Source organism: Microplitis demolitor, chromosome 10 (assembly GCF_026212275.2).
Source record: "Microplitis demolitor isolate Queensland-Clemson2020A chromosome 10, iyMicDemo2.1a, whole genome shotgun sequence".
NCBI classification, from domain to species: Eukaryota; Metazoa; Arthropoda; class Insecta; order Hymenoptera; family Braconidae; genus Microplitis; species Microplitis demolitor.
In genome coordinates this window covers 11,096,244-11,120,209 of record NC_068554.1, presented here as the reverse complement: position 1 = coordinate 11,120,209, position 23,966 = coordinate 11,096,244, and the positions used below count along the sequence as shown (strand labels likewise).

At 28.3% G+C, this 23,966-nt stretch overlaps 1 protein-coding gene across 1 annotated transcript in view; it reads left to right on the top strand.

Annotated features, from left to right (window-relative positions):
- Positions 1-23,966, top strand: part of LOC103574268 (cytoplasmic polyadenylation element-binding protein 2) — a 185,855-nt gene that overhangs the window by 132,233 nt on the left and 29,656 nt on the right. The window contains exon 3 of the mRNA XM_053742168.1: positions 18,576-18,626. Within this exon, the coding sequence (XP_053598143.1) occupies positions 18,576-18,626 (51 nt within the window). The remainder of the gene's footprint in view (positions 1-18,575; positions 18,627-23,966) is intronic.

The window sequence follows — 23,966 nt, the reverse complement described above, 5'->3', positions numbered from 1 at the left end:
TATGGACGAGGTGTATAGAAAAAACTGACATTCTAACCTTAATTTTCAATCTATCAGCGTGTAAAAATAAATTACAGAGTTCAAAAATTAATATTTTAGTATTAATCAATAATTATTTAGATCAGTAATTGGTCATACTCCAAGATTATTTGTTGTTTTTAAATTTAAAACATGTGATGTATTAGTCATTTAGATTTAAAAGTTTAAACATAAGTTTATGATTATCAGAACTAATTTGATATAAGTAAATAGATGAAAAATATTTTTCTTAGACGTAATATCTTTTATTTATAAAAAAAAAAAATAAATAAATAAATAAGTAATTGCTCGAAATGTTAAAAAATTATTCGTTTTTAAATATGAAAATCGAATTAAAATTACGTTTCATATGAAAGTTATTGTTGTTTTCTTTAATATATTATTATTTTAATATTTTAAAAATATTTTTCATTATTAAGAAACATGATCACCCATTATTCAGTCCAAAAAAAAGTTAATTTGTTTGACAATTAAAATCTTTTAAATTTGAAAATATTTAAAATAAAGTAGATCCACGCATGCGCGCGCTTGCGCAGAATGTGTGAGAATTTTTCTCATCGCGAGAGCAATGATAGTGGCGCGTTTCACGAGAGTGCTGGAGGGTTAAAGTTCAATCTTCGAGCGTCGTGTGGCGCGAGTAAAGTAGGTCTTTCTCTTGATAACTTGACGAAACTATAGAACGATGCCGAAAAATCAGCTGTTTCACTTTTCAGCATGATTTTACTGTGCTGAAAAATAATTTGCTATAGGAATTATATACAAATCAGGGAATGACCGTCGTTCACTCTAGACAGAATGAGAAGGAAAAAATCGTCTCTCTGTATACTCGTATCGCACGTCTTGTTTATTTACCCGCGCACATGTAACTCAAAAATAAACTAAAATAAAAATATTGCACGACTCATGATGCGAAGCATCAGAGTGTGCTTTACGATCGAAAAATTTTTTTCGCCTCACTTCGGCATCTATTTCAATTGTTATACCCTTGTTAGTTCACGGAATTAAGATATTTTGCATACTATCTTGAAGATAATTTAATGAAGATTAGTTCCATACTGTTCAAAAATTTATTTAGTTCAATAAAAACAGGAAAAACATCAAAATAGTTTTAAAAAATTTCCTGTCTTTCAAGTATGAAACCCGTATACATAATAACTTGTGAAAAAATCCAGTCATTGAATCGAATTTTTTTTTTTTTTAAATTCTTTGAAAGATTTGTAGGTCCCTTATTGCGAATGGTTAGGTAACTCAGTGTCGTTTAATTACGATTAATAAATTTAAAAAACGACTGTATAACTATATTTATATAGATACATAAAATTAACATCTATGGTGATATATCTATACATTACATGTACATTTATTTTACCAGGGTCGCTTGCACATTACCGTCCTGGTACAGCTGTTTTTTTTTGCTAATTGGTAAGCCTGAATATTTTCAATTCAATTTTAAAATGGTGGGCAAAAGGGGGCACTTAAGGAAATATTAAATTTTTGAGGACTAAAATACCCTAAATCTTTTTGTTTTTAATGATATTCAAGATAAACAGACAAAAATTTAGCTGCCGTTAAAAATTGAAATTTTCATTTTTGACGGGCAAAATGGGGTACCCTTTAAAAAAGTTGAAAAAAAAAATTTCTGAAAGTTGATCAAATTTCATTAAATTAAATTTCTTATATGTAATATACTAAACGAAAAATTACATTTCACATCATTGGTGGATACGAAGGCCGAAAATTTTTTTTTTTGTGGGGCAGAGAGGCCCCCTCCAAAAAATGATAATTTTTTTTTTTGTTTTCATCATTAAGAATGTATTTCTTTCTCTTGGCAACTATTTTTGGTCTTAAAATACTCAAAAAAAAATTTTTTAGGTGTAATAAATCGTTCCCCGTTGATTAGTTTAATTACTAATTGTTACTTAATAACAAAAAACAATTTTATAACTCTTATTTTTCATTATTTTGAACGCAAAAAACGTGATTTTTGATTTTTTAGATTACAGATTATTTTGCATTATTTAAAAAATTTTATCAATTAAAAAATAGAATATTATTTTCGAATATTTTTAGTGGCCAAATTTGCCCCAGCTATAGAAAATCGGCCGAAAAATGGATTAATATATTAAATTTTTTTTAATTTGGCGATAAAAATTTGAAAGAATCACTTTTTCAGAATTTTTGGCTAGTCCATTTTGCCCCAGATGTCATGCGTAGGGCTAAAAATGCGCAAAAGTATCGGAATTATAGTAATTATATTATATTTATTATACATTTACACGTTTGGCGGTGTAAAAAATAAAAATTCACACCGCCTAAATTTTACACGGGATTTGGTGTAATTTTCACACCAAAATTTTCACACCGAGGCATTTTACACTACTCGGGTCCATCAAATTTTTTACAGTGTCTGAGTGATATTCAACGGACTTCATTTTATAATAATCTGAAGCTGACATAAAAAGAATTAAGTCAATCAATTGTGAATCTTAAATGTAATGTTACCATGTATACATATAAACCAATCAACCATTGAAATTATGAATTTAATTTAATTTTTTCATTTTTTTTATTTTCCCCATGAATATCGTATTGAATTAACTTTTGAAATATCATCAAATTCATTTATCAAATGTCTCGTACATAATAGTATGCTTGTTATTTACCATTTTAAGGTCGATAGTAAACTATAGGTACGATTTAATGAGAGTATATCAGTGAAAATTTTTTTAATGAGAGTAGATCCCAGTCAATGCTCCTCGCTCAAGGTATGTGATACGGAAGAAGAGTGAAAATGAGAGAAAGCGAAAGGTAGCTCGATTTATGATGGAAGTGTGTAGAGTAGGAAAAGAGAGCAGGTAGGGTGGTATGAGTTACGCATGTCAACTAGAGGGCATTCACTTATCGATCATAGTCTCGTTCAGTTTGCACCTTCTACCTATAGTTTTTGTTCTTTATCCTCAGCATTTTACCTCACTTACTTTTTTTTCCTTTTTAGAATTTGAATTCCTTCTTCATTATATTCATACATAAGTTTTTCTACGGCTTATGTTTGAATAGGTTTTTATGTTATATATAAATTTTTTGAATGATTCCATATATAGTAATATATATAATTATATATGAGTATATATAGTTATGTATGAAAGTGCACTATCTATTCTTATATCTGACATACCTTATACGGTCATATATGGCCTTATCCGGACATATAAACTTCTTTAATGATTTTATTTATCACTGTATATGGGCTTATGTAATCTTATATGTGTTATCTAGCACAGGTCATTTATGGCCATATATGATTCGTTTTTTCAGGGGTCTGTTAGCTCGAATTAAAAACCAAGTTTTTTTTCTTAATTGAATGCTTTAGAAGCGAAATAAGAAACAAGGCTCAACGCGTTACACGATAATCTATTAGCAATCTTCGTTCTTGTTTCGAAAAAATTTCCAATTGTTTGAGTAAAAACGTGGACAAAGTTTCTATTTATAGTCCAATTGTAACGACGATAGAACTGTTTGGCCATTTGAGAGAGGTAAAGAAAGGAGAGCAGACTCTTCATTAATTGAATATTTATTTTTAAAAAAACGTCAGGGCCTTTAGAACTTGAGATGAGATTAATACTCTAAAGTTTTTTACTGCATTGATCTGTACACTATTTGGGCAAATGACGCTGTCATATAATTTTCGAGCCTTTTTTTAGTTATTGGGTGTTGATGCATATGTGTATTTAACGAGTGTAGAAGAATAGAATAGTTAGAAATAGAAGTTAGGAAAATTGAATGATGGAATATAAAAAAAAAGAGGAAATGAGAGAGATACATATCATATCACAGGTGGAAGTGAGAAACAACGAAATGAAGCAAATGCCCCATTGTGAGATAATCCAGGCTTATAACGGTAGGATACGCGTGCGCTATGCCTGCTTCCGGTTAGCCGAGTTTAGCTTATGGCGACGTCAACCAATGTTAATGTGATACAAAAATACAATTGTTATTACTTATTTTTAATTTACTGTTTCTGTAAATAATATCATTAATTTTATTATTAATTTATTGCTGCCTGATTTTTAACGAAAGAGTTCATCGTGATTGAAAGTTAATTAAATTATAACTTCAATCACTTATAAAACTTTTATATATAAAAAAAAAAAAAAAAAAAAAAAAGAGAAAAAAAAAACAATGAGCACTTTCTTGGTATTTTTAGTTTTCTCTTATCGATCAGCCATTCAGACTAACTTTAGAACAAAATTGTACAATACTTTTTTTGTAGAGAATTTTATTCTCTACAAAAAAGGTTATTTAGTCCACTACCGTCGAGCTAGTAGTTTTTGAGATAAATCTTATTAAATACCACAAAATTTGAGATATCGCTGTTTTATCCACGATTTTAGAACTTTTTTATAAAGTTATGGTCGAATATGTCCAGTAATATAAAACTGTCTCCTATTACACTTACCTCCATCTTTTTTTGTCTTAACCCAAATGTCTTCGTTTGGCCATCGGAAGTTTTTTTAATTACTACCTCTTTCAGTACAAAGATAATTGTTTCATACTTTTCATAATTACATATAAATATGTAATGTGTATTTTCATATTTTACTCTGATACATGATATGTTTCTACAGCCATAATTTCATAAAAAAGTACTAAAATTGTGAATAAAACAGCGATATCTCAATTTTTGAGACATTTAATTAGATTTATCTCGAAAACTACTAGCTCGACGGTAATTGACTAGATAACCTTTTTTGTAGATAATAAAATTCTCTACAAAATAAGTCTCGTACAATTTTGTTCTAAAGTTAGCGGTTTGCGAGTAAATTAAAAAAAAACCATGAAATTTGAGAAAAAAATTGGCTTTAAGATTTTTTACCAGTAAGGCCGGTTACAAAACGTAAATGAGCTAACAGCCTTTTTAAAGAGGAAGGATTTCTCTGTTATTTCCGCCTAATAGCGACTTAATTTCGTGCAACAAGGCTGCGGAGCTATAGATAATAGAAAAAAAAAATTTTGATTTATATGTTAATTAAATGGGAAAATTTCAAATTCATTTAGCGAGTACTTAAAATTAAAATTAAGAGCTCATCTTTGGTGAGAATTTTTTTTTACATGTTTAGAACATTATTCCGTCGATGGACTAGAAAAAAAAAAATAGTCGTTAGAAACGAAACACCCTAATATATATATATTTACGAACACACATATCTGTGCGGGTGCGCGTGTGCATACATTTGCATGTGGGTGTGCACATATGTGTGTGCATATATGTGTGTGCGTGTGTGCATATATCGCGTTACTAAAACCATAAGGGCGTATCTCAAAATATACGCCCTTTTGGTTCTGCAGAACCAAAAGGGCGTATAAAAAAACTTTTTTGCTTCAATCAATGTAAAAATGTTGACAACATTAGAATCTATTGAAAAAACGAAAGAAATTTTTTTTTTCTTTTACGCCTTTTTGGTTTTAAGAAAAAATTTTTTTAAAATCATAAGGGCGTATCCTGTTTTTTCGATTTATTATCAATTATAGGTAAGAGTAAGAAAAAAAATTGCCAGCGTAATAAAAATTATCACTCCACAATTTAATTTATATGAACAAATATTTATTTAAGTGAAAAAACAAATAAAAAATAGAGAAAAAATAAATTCATCAGGGTATTAGTCCTATACCATCTCCATCGTCAGAATCATCTGTACCTAAGAGTATGAAAAAAATTTTTTTAACTTTTTTTAGAACATAACTTGACAATAATAAAAAAATTTATAAACTATTACCATCGCTGAAAATTAATCTTTAATAATATTGATAATATTTTTGTGGGACGGTGCCTGATGCACAAAAATGATTTAGGTCATTGAACTTGCTTTGATATATTGGTATTCTAGAACCATAACAATTCTCAAGAACAACGGTAATTGATTTTTGAAAATAAAAAGAAAAAAAAAACAGGAAACAGAAAATGAAACTTTGATTGAAAAATGAAAAAATGCACCTTTGAAAAATTGAACAATCTAAATGTGCATTTTTTTAATTTGATTAAATTAAATTTCACAGCACTCATAGAATTTAGAATTTTTTCGTTCCCGAATTATACATATTTTTTACATTAATTGTTGAATTAAAAAAATTGTGACAAACTTAAGATTCGATCAAAATTAAATAAAGAAATTTGGTTTTTCATTCAAATAAATATTTGTTCAGATAAATTAAGTTGTGGAGTGATAATTCTTATTACCCTTGCAATTTTTTTTCTTACTCTGACCTATAATTAATAATAAACCGAAAAAATAGGATACGCCCTTATGACTTTAAAAAAATTTTTGCTTAAAACCAAAAGGGCATAAAACAAAAAAATTTTTTTTTTCGTTTTTTCCATAGATTTTAATGTTTTCAATATTTTTACATTGATTGGAGCAAAAAAAAAAATTTTATACGCCCTTTTGGTTCTGCAGAACCAAAAGGGCGTATATTTTGAGATACGCCCTTTTGGTTTTAGTAACGCGATATATTATAAATCTTAAATAAAAATTAATAAAAATTTTATATAAAATAAAAAATTATATAAAATATAAAATGCGTATGCAATCTATTATTCCAACTGTAATGGAATTGTACCATTAAAAATGACTTTTATCTTGATTTCGTTATTGCTGGTAAAAACTTATTATTCACGAAAAATTTTGCTGCCATTTTTATCTTTATTCTTATTTTTTTATTTTTTCTCTCCATTAACTACTGGCAGCAGCACTAGCGGGGCAGTAGTATTGAAACAAAAGAGCGACATCTAAGACAAAAAGGACATTCGGAAGCCGAAATGGGAGTAGATTTCTTATTATTTGATTATTTGATTATTTCAAACTTTCAAATAAACATTAATAACAAAATAAATTTTTTTTCGACATGCTTAGTAACTCTCAAGGTTATAGAGCAAAAAAAAAATTGTGAAAAAATTTAAAGTTGAATGCAAAAAATTTAAGAATTGAAATTAGAAAATTAAAAAATGAAGTCGATAAGTTATAGCATTCAAAAAATATCGAAGGAAGAATAAGTAAAAATAGGAATTTTTGACATTTTTAAAATTTTGGAATGCTATAACTTCTAAACTAATCGACTGATTGAGCTCATTTTTCAACTTGATTAAGGTAGTCACCCACAGAATACGTATACCAAGTTTCAATGCGATCGGTTTAAAACTGTGGTAATAATCAAAGTGACAACTTTCATAAAATTAGTTTTTATAATATTTTGTAAATTTTTAAAACCATTTATCTATTCGAAAAAGTGATGAAATCAATAAGCTGCATAGTGAAAATTGAAGGAAATCTTGCGATCTTTTAGATAGAACAAACAAAAACAAGCTATCTCCTTCCGTTTAAAAGCTACATCCAGTTGAATCAGTAAACAATTTTGTTTTTATTAAATTTTACGAAATTTCCATTAATCATAACTACTGAACTTATTGGCCGACTTTCCTTATCTTCCAACTCATCCAAGGTACACGGAAAAAAAATATTGTTCCTCGAACGATCTAAAGTATATCAACTCGTAGATTGTTACTACAACGATACGTATAATTATGAGAAAAATATCGTATCATTCCTGTAACTATCTATTAGATAGCTGTGAGTCCTATACGACTTTCTGTAATCGTCATCTCACACGCCACCGTCTAACCTAATTAAATATCTATTTTGGCGCCTATTGCACACCTCAAGCGCGAAAGCGCTGAGGGTGCTTTATAATCGCTCTAAATTTTTTCAAATATAATGATTCGAGTTTATTTTTTTTTTTAATTTGTTAACTATCTATAACCTTACTGATTATTTACCTAATCAATCTAATAAAACTGCTATATATTTCGATTGTGAAAATTATGTAAAAATCAATTTATATTAATTTAATTAATTAAATTTATATTATATTTAAATATTGCACACCTCAAGCGCGAGAGCGCCGAGGGTGCTTTATGATCACTCTAAATTTTTTGATTCATTCACTCCCATTAAATTATCTTTAGACTTTTTCGATTACACTAAAATGGGACAAATTTTATATCAACACAACGACAATTTTTTAAAGAATAATTTCGAATCAATATTTAGTCGATTAATTATTCCATTAATTAAATATAAATATCAGTGACACGTTCTGTCAATTGTCGTGTATGAAACTTAGTAGGGGAGACCGGGGCAAGACGGTCCCCCCTAGGGCAAGAAGGCCCACCTTAAAAATCAACCATTATTCTTTTTTCTTGTTTTCTTTAGATTATCACAAATTCAGATTATTTACTCATTTGTAGACCTATACGCAAAACTAGGGGCAAAATGAACCACTCAAAAATTCTAAAAAAAATGTATTTCATATTATTATAACCTAGTCATGATTAATTTAATAAAAATATCATTTTTTGGTTAATTCTATGGATTTGGAGTAAAATAGAGCATTTGAAAAAGTTAAAAATACCAATAATAAATTTTTTATTCAATAGAAAAATAATTATTAATCAATTAAGTTATTTTTTATTAAATGACTTTTAATTTATTCATATAATTTGTTATAGAATCCAGCAGAACAATTATAATTATTATATGTAACATTATGAATAATATATTTATAAAATTAACAACATTAACTATTAAAATGTAACAAAAATACTTTTTTAGATATTAAATTTAATTTAAGTGTATTATAAATTAATCCTCACAATATTCACAAATGTACATATCAGAAAAATATTCGTCAACTCCTGCACAGGAATCATGAGCCCATTCTTTACATTTTTGACATTGAATCCATGATTCTTTCGATTCCGAATACAGTCTATGACTGGAGAGACAGTAACAATCGTTTGGAAAAAAATTAAAACTCAATTTTTTACTACAGAAGTGAACAAATTACTCGTATTATATCAAAAAAGGTTATGTCGAGTAATATAAAAGTAAATATAGTTGTTAAGGATAATAATATAAACATTTATAACGCGTAAAATTTTTTTACAATTAAAAAAAAAAAAAATTTTTTTTCATTTTTTTTCGGAGGGGGTCATCTTGCCCAAAAAAAAAAATTTTTTCAGGAGCTTCACCAAAATTTTGATGAATTGAATTAAAGTTAGACGAGCGTAAATCGACTCGATGGTTAAAAGCCACAAAGAATAATAATCGGCTTAGGTGGGCTGTCTTGCCTTGGTCTCCCCTAAACCAAATCACTCTCGATAGAAACAATTAATCGGTCTAACTTTGTTTTTATTATCTTTGTATTTTTGATAACAAGAACCCTAGTGAAAATTACTACCTAAATCCGTTTACACTGTAAAAAATTTGATGGACCCGGTGTGGTGTAAATGCATCAGTGTAAAAATTACACCGAATCCCGTGTGAAATTTGAGCAATGGGAATTTTTATTTTTTACACCGCCAAATGAGTAAATGTATAAACGTAAGGGAAGGGGCGGGGCAAAATGGGCCCCCCAAAATTGTTGATGCCTTGAAATATTTGGGGGCAAATTGGGCCCACCAAAATTCTTAACATGAAAAGTGTCGGGGCGGGGAGGAATAAAATGGGTCACCGGGGCAAAAAAAAAAATTTTTTAACAGAATTGAATAAAGAATTAAGGTAAGGGGTTCTTTGACAGGGGAATTATTTGAAAAATTATGTTTTTGCACGAAAATTCAATTTTTTTGAATTAATTGACTAGTATTTGAATAGAAAACTTTAAATTTAGTTACATTATTCCATTAATTAAGGTCCAAATCTTTACTATCAATTCTTTTTTGTAGTAAATACATAGCAAAGAGTTTCAAAACGTAAAACAAACGAGAAACATACATTGAGTTTTTTTGGCGCCCGTTTTAGCCAACTTTTCAAGATTTTTTAATTTTAATAAACACAGCTAATAAACACCAAAAACTCAGCAGAAGAAAAAAAAAGCAAAACAAGCTTAAAAACTCACATTATAAAAAAATTTTAAGGAGGGCCTATTTTGACCACATTTTTTTATTTTTTATTTTTAATGGACAGAAAAAATTAAGGTCAAGAACGTGGTTAGAGAGTAAAAAAAAGTAAAACAAGTAAAAGAAACTGAGGATTCAAAAATTTTGTTCTTAAGGGGCCCATTTTGTCTCACTGGCTCATTTTACCCCTCCCCGTCCCAACACTTTTCATCTTAAGAATTTTGTAGGGGCCATTTTGCCTCAGTGGCCCATTTCGCCCCTGTAACCCATTTTACCCCTCCCCGTCGCAACACTTTTCATGTTAAGAATTTTGGTGGGCCCAATTTGCCCCCAAATATTTCAAGGCATCAGAAATTTTAGGGGGCCTATTTTGCCCCTAAGTATTTCGAGGCATCAACAATTTTGGGAGACCCATTTTTCCCCGCCCCTTCCCTCATATTCATACATTTACTCGTTTGGCGGTGTAAAAAATAAAAATTCACATTGCTCAAATTTCACACGGGATTCGGTGTAATTTTCACATCAAAATTTTTACACCGATGCATTTACACCACACCGGGTCCATCAAATTTTTTACAGTGTAGTTGCATTGTAATAAATTAAAAACGTAAAACTGATTATTCACGAAAAGTTTCGGTCGCAAATCGTAGAGCATTTGGTGTTCTTCAAAAGTGACCATAGTTACTTAGCTTAGTTTCATTTGTGTCCGTTGCGGAAGTCATTTTTCCTATGAAATTGACCTTTATTGACTTGCAGAACGTAAACCAATGAATGCACACCGAAAATGTTGATGGAAATTTTGTAGGAAATTTTCTTCCCTTTAAAAAAAGTCCTATGAGTTAAGTCGTTAAAGTCTATAGTTTCCGAGTTATAATGATTTTAATGATTTAAAAAATAAAATATCAATTGTCATTTTTTTTTTAATTATATATATATATATATATATATATATATATATATATATATATATATATATATATATATATATATATATATATATATATATATATTGTAACGAATGTGAAACTGATGTTTTAAAATATTTGAATAGCTAAAAAACAAATGCCTTCTTCTCTTGTTTTTATAAATGCGCGACTAAGTCAGTTAGTTTTATATTGACAGCATAACAGCATACATATGTATATTAATAAACTATATCTCTCTTTGCTTTCTTTTACTGCTGTTAATTGTGGTGTTATTATTTCTAATGTAAGTGTGTTATTATTGTAGTGTATAAGTGATATTAATTTAAGATACCAGTCGCTACAATATATTAGGGTGCTTCGTTTGAGATGACTTTTTTTTTTCCAAGTTCCGTGTCAAAATATTGTTGTACACATTGAAACAAAAATTCTCACTAAAGATGAGCTCTTAATTTTGATTTTAAGTACTCGCTAAATGAATTTGAAATTTTCCCATTTAATTAAAACGTAAATTTCAACTTTTTTAATTCAATTATTTATAGCTTTGCGGCATTTCGAGATATTCGATCGGCCATAGGCGGAAATCACAGAAGAATATTTCCTCTTTGAAAGTGCTTGTAGCTAATTTATGTTTTGTAACCGGCCTCAACAGTAAAAAATCTTAAAGCCAATTTTTTCTCGAATTTCATGGTTTTTTTTATTTTACTTGCAAACCACTTACTTTACAACAAAATTGTATGTAACTTTTTTGTAGGGAATTTTATTTCCTACAAATAAAGTTGTAAGACAATACCGTAAAACTAGTAGTTTTCGAGATAAATCCAATGAAACACCTCAAAATTTGAGAAATCGCTGTTTTATCCAAGATTTCATTACTTTTTTTATAAAATTATGGCCAAAGAATTATATAATATATTCTGGTTAATATATCATCAAAAATATATAATCCCAGGAAAAAAGTTTTTCATGAAATTTCATTAGTGAAATTTTATGAAATTTTATGCTGAAAATGGCCTAATGAAATTTTACGAAAATTTATAAAATTTCATGGAATTTTATAAAATACTACAGTCACAATTGATTTTTCGATAAAAATATTAAGTTTTGAAAAAAAAATTGCAATTAGATCTTACACATTGATTTAATGGGTGATGGCATTACGGTGACAGACTAATTATTATTTTTATTGACGAAAAAAACCTGGCGACTGCTAGGTTTGAACCTACATCCTTTCAATTTAAAGTATATTCATAATATTCTATAAAATTTGATAAAAATTTGTAAAATTTCGTGGTTTTATAAAATTTTGTAAAAGGAGACAAAATTTCATAAAAATTCATAAAGTTTTACATAATTGTTGTCAAGATTCCAAGGATTTAATGGTATGAACTTTCATATATTTTTTTTTAAATTTTATGAAATCTTATAAAATTATATGAAACTTAATAAAATTATATAAAATATCATAAAAATTTTACGTATTTACTACCAAGATCCTAAGGAGTATAGTAAAAATTTTTTTTTGATTTCTAAAAATTCTTGAAATTACATGAAATTTCATGAAATTCTGTAGTTTTATTGAACTATGAAATTGTAAAAATATTTTTAAAAATCAATTAGAAACCAAGAGATAATTTTCATAAATTTAACATAATTTAATGAAATTTCATAAAATTTTATAACATTTTGTGTGAGGCCAAAACTTTAATTATGTAAAATTACATGAAGTTTTATAGAATTTTATAATATTACATAAGACCTGATATAATTTCATAAAATTTTATAAAAAAATATAAAATTTCATACCATTAAGTCCTTGGAATCTTCATAACAATTATGTAAAATTTTGTAAATTTTAATGAAATTTTATAAACCATTATGAAGTTTTACAAAAATTTATGAAATTTTGCGAAACTTTATGAAATTTTACAAAAACCAAGTTTTGGCCTTTCACGAAATTTCACAAAATTTTATGAAATTTCACAAAATTATATGAAATGTTGCAAAATTTTATGAACTTTCATAGAATTATCTCCCAGTTTCCGATAATAATTCATACGTTTTTTTCAAATTTTATAAACTTTTGTAAAACTTTTTAAAATTTAACAATAATATATAAAATTTCATACCAATAACTTCTTGGGATCTCAATAACAATTATAAAACCTTTATAAATTTTTCTAAAATTATATAGAGTTTTATAAAATTATATATAATTTCATAAAATTTCATGAAAAAATTTTTTCCCGGAATGTTATACGAAATTCTCTCCTATTACACTTCCTTCGTCTTATCTTAACTTAACTCAAATGCCTTTGTTTGACTATCGGAAGCTTATTTAATAAACCAATTCATGGCTTGTTAAGAAAATTTATTCAGTTACAATTTGTTTTTTCTATTTCTCTGTACGATAATTTGCTGCTGAGATATCAGCCTTCAAATGAAAAAGGATCCTTTTCTCTTTGATTATCGATATCTCAGCAACTAATGGTTGCACAGTAATTTAAAGGGCAGTCTGAGAAACTTGAATAAATAACCTACAAGCTCCATTTTCGATTTTTTTGAAAAAAAAATTTTTTTCCATCCTTAATATCAATTTGAAAAACCCACAAAAAATGACCATTTTCTGGTTTTTTAGTCAACTCATCGCTACTTTGCAAATATTGCTGGAAAGGTAGATTTTGCCAGGTGATTTTATAGCTTAATGTACTCCCAAAAACCCTGGAAATTTTCAGATTGATCCATTGAACCATTTGTCCGGGCCAATTGCTCAAAGTTTTACAAAACAATTAAAGGAACAAGTTTTGTTCTTTAATTTGTGTAATCAAAACCAATATGAAAAAATTAATTTTTTTCGGATTTTTTTCCATTTTTGCTTTAGTTATTCATTAAATGTGAGGTAGAGAGAAAAAAAATAGTTTTCCGAAAAACGAAAAAAAAAAAAAACCCGAATAGAGCATAAAAGAAAAAGTAAATAAATCTTGTTTTATCTCGTTTTTTGAAAAAAATTTTTTTTTTCTCTCTACCTTACATTTACCAAATAATTAACGTAAAAACGGAAGAAAATTCGAAAAAAATTAATTTGAACAAACCGTTTTTTTACCATTTCTTTCTCCAACGATATCTCTCGAACAACTTAACTGATTGTGATAGTCAACGCGAAATTCGACAAGTTTTATTGAGTTCTAGAGCTGACTGGGTTTTGACGGCGATCTTTCAATTCGTTTCTGAGAAATCAATAAAAAACTAAAAAAAAAATCGGTCTGTCGGTTGACCTTGCGGGCCAGCCCCAAAACTTCCCGCCTATTTCGAGCTCCTTGAGCTCAGAAAATTGTTGTAGATACATTTTCTCTCCGAGCTCGAAAATACTTTTGTATGCCTTTGTTTTCGAAAGAAAACGTTTTTTACGATTTCTTTTCAAATGATATCTCTCGAACGAATAAACCGATTAAGACATTCAAGGCGACAATCGACATGTTTTATTGAGTTCTATAACTGATTAAAATTTGAAATCGATCGCGTCGGTCGTTTCAAAAATATTCAGAAAAAACCGTTTTTCACCATTTCTTTCTCCCACGATAACTCTCGAACGAATTATCCGATTTTGATGTTTGAGGTGGCAATCGACGCGTTTTATTGAGTACTAGAGCTGATTAGATTTCGAAGTCGATCGTATGAGTCGTTTCTGAGAAATCAATAAAAAACTAAAAAAAAAATTTTTTTTTTTTTTTCGTAGTTCGCAAATATTTTCGAGTCTATTCAATCAAATGATCTAAAATTTTCAGGAAAGTTGATGGCCAACAAGCTCTTTCGATTGATACCTCAACCATCCAAATCGATTTATTAGTTAAAAAGTTACAAAGAGTTTACATACACACACACACACACACACACACACACACACACACACACACACACACACACACACACACACACACACTCGGACATCATCTTGAATTTAGTCAGAATAGCTTCCTAGAACCTCAAAACGTCGACATCTGATGAAAACTCGATTTTCAAAAATCGGGGTGAAAACAATAACTTCCCGAAATTTTTGAAAATCGTCGATTTTCTTAGCGGGAAGTTAAAAAAAAAATTTTTTTTTCGTAATTCGCCAATATTTTCGAGTCTACTCGATCAAATGATCTAAATTTTACAGGAAAGTTGATGGCCAACAAGTTCTTTCGATTGTCGCCTTAACCATTCGAATCGATTCATTAGTTAGAAAATTATAGACCATTCACACACATATACACATACATACATAAAGACACTCGGACATCATTGTGAAAATAGTCAGAATAGCTTCCTAGGACCTCAAAACACCGACATCTGAAGAAAGCTTGATTTTCGAAAATCGGGGTGAAAACAATAACTTCCCGAAATTTTTGAAAACCATCGATTTCCTAAGCGGAAAGTTAAAAAGGTTTTTTCTTTTTAGGTTTTTCATAATTTCTAAAAAACGGCTCGATCGACTCCAAAATCTAATTAGCTCTAAAACTTGATTACACGCGTCGAATGCTACAAGAGCCGATTTAATTGGATAATTCGTTCAAGAGAAATCGCGAGAGAAAGAAATCGTGAAAAACGGGTTTTCACGAATATCTTAGAAAGAACCCGGTTGTATAGAAATTTTGAAAAATCGATTTTTTTTTTCATCTTTCGAAAGTATAATATTTCAAAAATATACTGTTAAAATATGGTGATGATATTCCCAGTATTTCACGTTCTAAAAGCTATTTAGCAGGCCGGCCGAGTGAGTAATTTTCATTCTGTTGTTCGGTGGAAACATCTGCTTAGGTTACTATATCTAAGTTATAATAATGATAAACAAGTCAATGTATAATGAAAAACAAGAAAAACCGAAGAAATGCACAAGAAAAAAATATGATGCTGGAATAGCTGATTAATCGTAAGTATATGTTCAAATCTAGTTTTCTTCAGAATTTTTTTAACTAAAACTTTAAACGCGTTTATCTCAAAACTACTTTTTTCTGCCTGGTGTATGGGAAAAAAAACTATGCGGTCGATTGGTTTCAAATTTAAATATGTTATTTTATATACTAACAGCTATCGCAGGAACTAGAATCAAATTTTTGCATTGAATATTTCTATTCTTTAACATGCAAAATGTTAAGAAAAAAAATGGAATTTTTGGATTACAAATTTCAACTAAGTGCCATTTCTTCAAAAAAAAGTTTTTTTTTTTATTCTAGTTTCTGCGATAGATATATTTATACTGATAAAAATTCCATTAAATTTTTTTGTTTCAGACCCACAGAAGAGCTGAATTGTTCTACGCCACCCAGGTCCCTTTTTTTAAAAGAGCTGGCCTCAACGCCATCTTAAAAATATTAAAAATAATTTTTTTTCTTAGTTATAATGATTTTTGTATATTTGAATCACAATAAAATAATCCCTTAAAATTTCAAAAAGTTTGATTCTTATTAAGATATAAAAAAAATTTTTTTTAAATCATGAAATTTTCAGCCTCTAGACTACCGGGTCCTCTTAAAACGAAGGAATCAATGATTTTTTTTAATTTTATCAGCTTTACAGAACTCAATGGAACGCGCCAATTGTCGCATTGAACATTAAAATCGGTTGACTAGTTCAAAAGATATCAACGACGGAAAATTTCAAAAATAATAATTTACGTCATTTTTCCGGAATACATCATAATATAATACGCTATAATGTGTTCAAAACCATACTTACTCTTCGTGTTCGTGGTTTTTTTCGATCACCACACACTGTAATGCAATCCGTTTTTTAGTTTAACTAATATTACCAACAAAAAATTTTAAAAACACCATTTTTTACCATTTTTCTCGGATACCTTATATATTAAAGCTCCGATCTTAGTCAAAAGTCATTGGAATCCTTATATTAATCACTGACATTGATTTCTACCTGATAACATTAATTTTTTTAATATAGTCGTGAGTGCGATAACTTTAAGATTGCTTGTTTATTAAGTATTTTCGATGTCTTAAATTTTTCAAGGTCAATGCAAAACGTACCATTTTCAGGTTTGAAAACACCAACGTAATCGAAGGTATGGTATGATATGGTTAAGTTGAAAATATTGAAAATTACGTTTACGAGCTCTCTGAGCTCGAAAACAGCCGGGCGTTTTGCGGCTGGCCCGCAGAGTCAACCGGAATACAGATTTTTTTTTATGGGCCTCTATATCGTTATTAGTTTACATTGGGAATTATAAACTACTGATGTTTATTTTAACCTATGCATTAACGTACTGATCAATAAACATGAAAAGGTAAAACAAATAATTTTTTCATTACCAGTATTAAATCTATCAATTTCAATGTCTGTTTATCATGTGGAAACAAGCCAATTTCAAATCAATGATATATAGCCGAAATTAGAAAATATCTTTTTTTTACTAGGGCAAAAAACGTTCAGTCTCTGCCAGCTGAATTAGTTTCTGACTTCTTTTTCGCACTGGCAGAATCGCATTTATTTATATAAGCCTTAAAATAATCATATGTTATTTCGAAGATTTGACAGTTGAATTCGTACATGCGCTATTGGTTTTAAGTTGTCTTATTTTGATTGTCCCCATATATATTCGAACTAAAAGTTTCAATGCAGATAATACGAAAAATATAATGTGGAGCGTTGGATGAAACATGATTTCATACTTCGCGTAGTGGCAGTCCTTGCTTTTAACTCAGGCAGCAATCTCGCGCCCTCCTCTGAAATCAGTTTGTTTTATCTCTTGCCACACACCATATATTATCATCCTGTGTATTATTTATTCTATTATTAAAGAGATCTCAAAAATTTGCCCCCTTTATTTATTAATAAAATCAGTTTTTTAAAATAAGTTTTACGATTAAAAACTCTCTTATAATTTCTTCTAATTTTGCGTTTCTGAAAGTACAACTTTAGTCCTTTCTAACCCTTATACAAATTGACTAATTGTAAAGAAAGTAAGAGAATTATCTGTGAGATTTTCGATGCTTTAACAACATCCTCAATGAAATTTGCTCATGAAATAAATTTCCTCTAAGCTATTTTCAAAAAAATTTGTATTAATTATCTTTTCGTGAATCTTTTAAAACTTGCATCCCGTTATTTTGCAAAAATGAAAGATCCATTGATGACGACGTAATGCACCTGTTTTGATAGTGGATGTTGGATCACTCTTAAGTTCTGAAGTTTCCTTATTTTAAAGCGTCTATGCGTTGGTCCAAGTTTCTTCCACACAGACGTGAAATAACTACGCATACGCATAAATATTGAATCGCTACAAAAACTACTAGCTTGTCATTACCCAGTGTGGCTGTCAAGGGTCATGAAAACAAAAATATCATTGATAAAATGTTATTCTCAATATCATGGTTTATTAATTATTTGTTTTTACTGCATTATAAGAATGATTAAAAACTTTTACTTTATCTATTTGTTAAGAAACGAGTCTCTTGTCCATGAAATTTTTGTAAAAATGGCACTTGTGTGATTTTGCTTTTGAAAAATTGTTAGAGGAATTTAGTGACACTTATTTTAGAAGATTTTTAATAAACCAATCTGTATCATTCTTTTAATTTCAAAATATAATAATTCCGAAAAATTATTAAAATTACTATAAAACCTTGTATTTTTTTTATCAAATATTATCAAAATATTTATTGTTTCAGGATTCATCAACTGTAATGCCAATACACTTCAGTCACTCGCCCAATTACACGGTGAGTATTTGTATGATAAATATTTAAAATGTAAATTGTAAATAAAAAGTAAGATGAGAAAAAAGCTATCCGACAACCCGAATGGAAGTAAATTTATCTAAAATAATGTATATAAACCCCTACAAAATTGGTAAAAATGATCAGTAAATAAAAAGTAAAAAGCAAAAATTAAAGCTTATTTTCCCCGATTAAAAGAAACAATTCAAATCGATTCGGAAAAAATTTAATAATCAATCAAAAAGCATGGTTTTAAATTTATTTAATGCATTTTTTTAAAGAAAGTTACTCAATTGTTTCTTTTCTTTTTTCATAATCTTAAAAAATATCAGTTTTAAACTTTATTAAATTGATTAAATTACAAGAAAAAACTGATAAAATTCGACTCGAATATTCCTAAAATGTTTTCCAATAAAAAAAAATACATGGTTGTTTTTAGTATTTTTTTTAGTATTTAAAAAAAATATAGCGTAAAAATTCATTCGTTTACAACAAATTGTTTATTTGAAAAATTATTAAAAAATTATTTTTTTTTAAACAAGAGGACATGATAAATTATTATTTAAAAAAAAAAATAGTTCATTAATATTAATACTAAGCAATAAAAAAAAATTTGAACTAGCAAATGCGCTTTTTAGCAATAAAAAAATTTTTTTAAGGAACGATTTTTTTCTTAAAAATCATTATTTTCATCAAGCATCTTATTCCCAAAAAAAAAAATTTTTTTAAATCTTATTAACAATGCATTTGTTTATAATAATTATTTGAACGATGGAAGTAAAAATTATTGTTAAGTAGCTTTTAGCAATAAAAAAACAAAATAATCAAAAAAATAAAATTCCTTGATTGCTTTATTTACATTTTTAATTTTTCAATTCCTTAGATCGTAAATAAAAAAGTGAAAAATCGAAATTTTTTAATTTTTCTAACGGCGATTTTTTCTAAACCCTTTCAAGAACAGCTCTACGAAGTGAAAAAAATCCTGGATTCTTAGTTTAAAAATAATCAGAGTTTTTATATAAACTTTGAACGAGTAAAAATGAACTAAATAACAAAAGCATAGTTAATTGAAAAATTGAGGTAAAATTTTTTTTTTCGGTGGATTATTATTAATCCATGTGTTTAGAAAGAACCAAATTTTTTTATTTCTTAATATTTATATTTAATCGGTTAAAATAATTTTATTCGATTATGCTATTGGTTCTATTAACGCGCGTGCATGCGCCGCTACCCGTTTTTAGTCCCATTTTCACCGCTAAATTAAAATTATAAATATTGTTGGTACAGTTCGGGGAGACAGGACTTTTTTTGGAAAATTCCTGCTCTTTGAGGATCTTTTTACAGATTTTGGATATCTCAAATAGTTGTTGAACTATTTGTAAAAAACCAAACCACTTTTTTTTTTTACTAAATTGTTAATAACTTACAATTTTTGCCAGGCCCAAATTTCCACTTTAATTTTTTTTTATAGATGCCATTTCGAATCAAGTCAGACCGTAATCATAATTTTCAGTGCTCTTGGACAGATTTTCGTCAAAAAGGCACTTGTTGACTAGACTAATATGTTTATATGCGTAAATACCGTAACTTACATGAGACAAAAAGTCATTAAACATACAAACGGGAATATGATGAATTTTATTATTTTCTCATAAAATTCAATTATTAATGACAGGATCATTTTCTCATGCGTTCTTATTAAAATAGAAATTTTGTAAATTTTATTATTTTTTTTTTAGAATCCAATTGTGACTGATAAAAATATTTTCGGATACGTTCATGAGAACAAACGGGAAGTTTATAAATTTTATTATATTCTCATAGGATCTAATTATTAGTGACAGGATCATTTCCTCATACATTCTCATTGAAACAAAAATTTTGCTAATTTTATTATTTTCTCATAGATTCCAGTTGTAAGTGGCAAGATCATTTCCTTATACATTCTCATACAAATAGAAATTTTGTCAATTTCATTATTTTCTCCTAGAATCCCATCATTACTGACGGAATGATTTCTTCATACGTTCTCATTGAAACAAAAATTTTGCTAATTTTATTATTTTCTCATGGATTCCAGTTGTAAGTGACAAGATCATTTCCTTATACATTCTCATTCGAATAGAAATTTTGTCAATTTCATTATTTTCTCATAGAATCCCATCATTACTGACGGAATGATTTCTTCATACGTTCTCATTGAAACAAAAATTTTGCTAATTTTATTATTTTCTCATAGATTCCAGTTGTTAGTGACTAAATCATTTCCTCATACATTCTCAACTGAATAGAAATTTTGTAAATTTTATTATTTTCTTATAGGTCCCTATAAATCCCGTGAATGTTTTATCCCATCTAACCTTATAAAAACTCATTTTTTATAAACATTTGTATTTTCCGATAGATTCTTATAAAGAATCCCTTATCAGAATCTATGAGAAAATAATTTTTTTAAATACCTCCTATACAATCTCATAAAATTCAGTAAGTTTTATGAGAAGAGGACTCCCGCTTCCCATAGAACTCATTGATTCTCATAAAATTCCTATGAGAATTTGTAAAAAGCTATTGGATCTTATAAGATTTTTTAAGCAGGGATACGAATTATATTAATTCAAATAATTACATTAATAACTAGTGGCATGGTTTAAAAATAACTGCGCCTGAAATTAACCAAACTTTTAGCTGCATTAAATTTTTAAATATAAGATTGTACTGAGTCCTATTTTACATGGTAATCAGTTAAGTGTCGCGTGGTAACTGAATAAATGTTAAATTTGAATAGGTCGCATCGGTCACATAGAATTGGTTACTATCCTAGCGAATTGGGTCATACTTGAAAAATACTGAAAATATCCACTGAATTTTAGCTCAGTTTCAGTCATTTTTCGGTAATAAACCAAAAAACTACCGAAATTATACCTAAATAATGCCTCTGTTTTGGGTATGTTTGTGAACATTATATACCTAAAAAGCACTCTAATTTTTTTTCTTAATTGTTAAATTTAGCAAAGTCAAATTTTAATCTATTAACCAAAACACAGGGAGAAGAGAATGGTAATAATTACCATTCTGCATGGTAAGCAGTCCTATTTGTTAAAGCATAGGAATCATGACTATGTAGCATGGGAATGATTACCATTCTTCTGGTAATATCTGCCATACTGCATAGTAATCATGCTACTGATAAATGTTACTTTGTAGCATAGTAATCAAAACCATGCTAGAATGGTACTGAGTCCCATGCTGAATAGTGTGAAAGCAGTTTCAATATGAAGTGCTGCTATACAGTATATGCGTCCAATATAACCTGTTCATATATTAATCTTAATTACTACTTATATCAATGAATATTATTTTAATGAAAATTATCAATCATACGAAACTCAAGTATTATTTGACAAAGTATCATTGTCTATTGTCTTCTGATTTAAAATGTTATTTTATCACACGTATCGTCACTGCTGCAGACGGAAAAATGTATATTCCGAAGCGCTGGATTTAATATTTTTAATTTAAATAATTGTTAACTTCCTCTACATTAATAATTCATAATTAATAATTTTACTTGCAATAAAATATTAATAAAATGTATTTTCAATTAATAATTAAATTATTATAATACTTTTCTAATAAAAGTAACTCATTATAAAATACATGTTTATTCAAATTTTGAAATTTTGATTAAATTATAAATTCGTTATTTTATTAAATTTTTTTTAGAATTTAGCTCTTTGAGCTCGAAAATACTTTTGTATGCTTTTGTTTTCGAAAAAAAACGTTTTTCACGATTTTCTCTCGAACGATATCTATCAAACAAATAAACCGATTAACGCGGTTGTGGCAATCGACGCGTTTTATTGAGTTCTACAACTGATCAGATTTTAAAATTAATTTATTGAGTCGTTTTTGAAAAATTTCGAAAATACTAACAATTTTCTTTTTCAATTCTTTCGACAACGGTTTCTCTTGAACGAATCAACCGATTTTGATGTTTGAGGTGGCATTTGACGCGGCTTATAAAGCTTCAGAGCCCAGTTGATTTTGGAATCAATCCATCGAGCACATAAAAAGTTCTCCAAAAAAACATTTTTGAAAAAAGTTTATTTTTGGAATATCTCTGAACCAGCCCTGCCGATCAAGCTCAATTTTTTTCAGCTTTTAGATATTGACAAGCCGCGTCAAATGACACCTTGAAGATCAAAATCGGTTCATCCGTTCAAAAGTTACAGATATTTATATACATACATACGTACGTACATACATATGTACATAAACTCGGACATCATCGTGAAATTAGTCAGGATAGCTTCCTAGAATCTCAAAACGTCAAGATCTTTTAGAAATTCGATTTTCGAAAATCGGACTGAAACCAATAACTTCCCGAATTTTTGGAAATTTGCACACTGGAACGTTTTGAGGATTTATATAAAGGACCTCAGAGTTAAAAAAAATTAGGAAGAAAAAAAAAGAAAGTGGAAATCCTTGAAAAAATTGGATTTTTTTCAAAAAAGTGAAAAAAATAAAAGACACGTACAATTAATTTTTTTGTATTTTTTTTTTTTTTTTTTTTTTTTTTTTTCAAGAACTACATCCAAAAACACAATGAATGAAGAAATAAATAGCCATTTGTTCCATTTTTAACCAAGCCACAGGCTTTTGAAAAAGCGATTGCGTTGGATCCCAGAAAGGAAAGTACGACGGGCCCAGGCTTGGCCCAAGTATGTAGAATAATTTAATTAGAAAATAATTTAATTATTATTAACCTCATAGAGTTAATGATCATTAACGTTTAAACTATCTAAGGAAAGTAAATGATGTGAAAAAAACTTGGTGAAAATTCTACTGGGCTTTGAGCGCGAACTGCCGTCGTTCTGATTGCTGGGTCCGAACGGTTGCCATCAGACAAACTTACTAACGTTAAACTGATACATTTATATGATCTACTTAGTAAACCATAGGTATAGACAAATTTTGGTAATCCTACCTTGGCCCAAGTCTGGCTTGTCATTGGGTGGCCAAGACAGGGAAACCACCCGATGAAAAAAGATTTTATATAACTGTATACACATATATGAATTATATAAAATTGGATAGAGGTGATGCATAATTTATAAAGTTTTTATATAATTATATACAATTACATACGATCGTATATAATTCCATATAAAAATGCAAAAAATAATAATAAAATTATATACAAATGTATATATTTGTATACAATTATATAGAATTGTATATAATTATATATAATATATACGAATACAGTATGTAATTAATAATTATATACAAATGTATATACTTGAATACAATTATATAGAATTGTATATAACTACATATAAT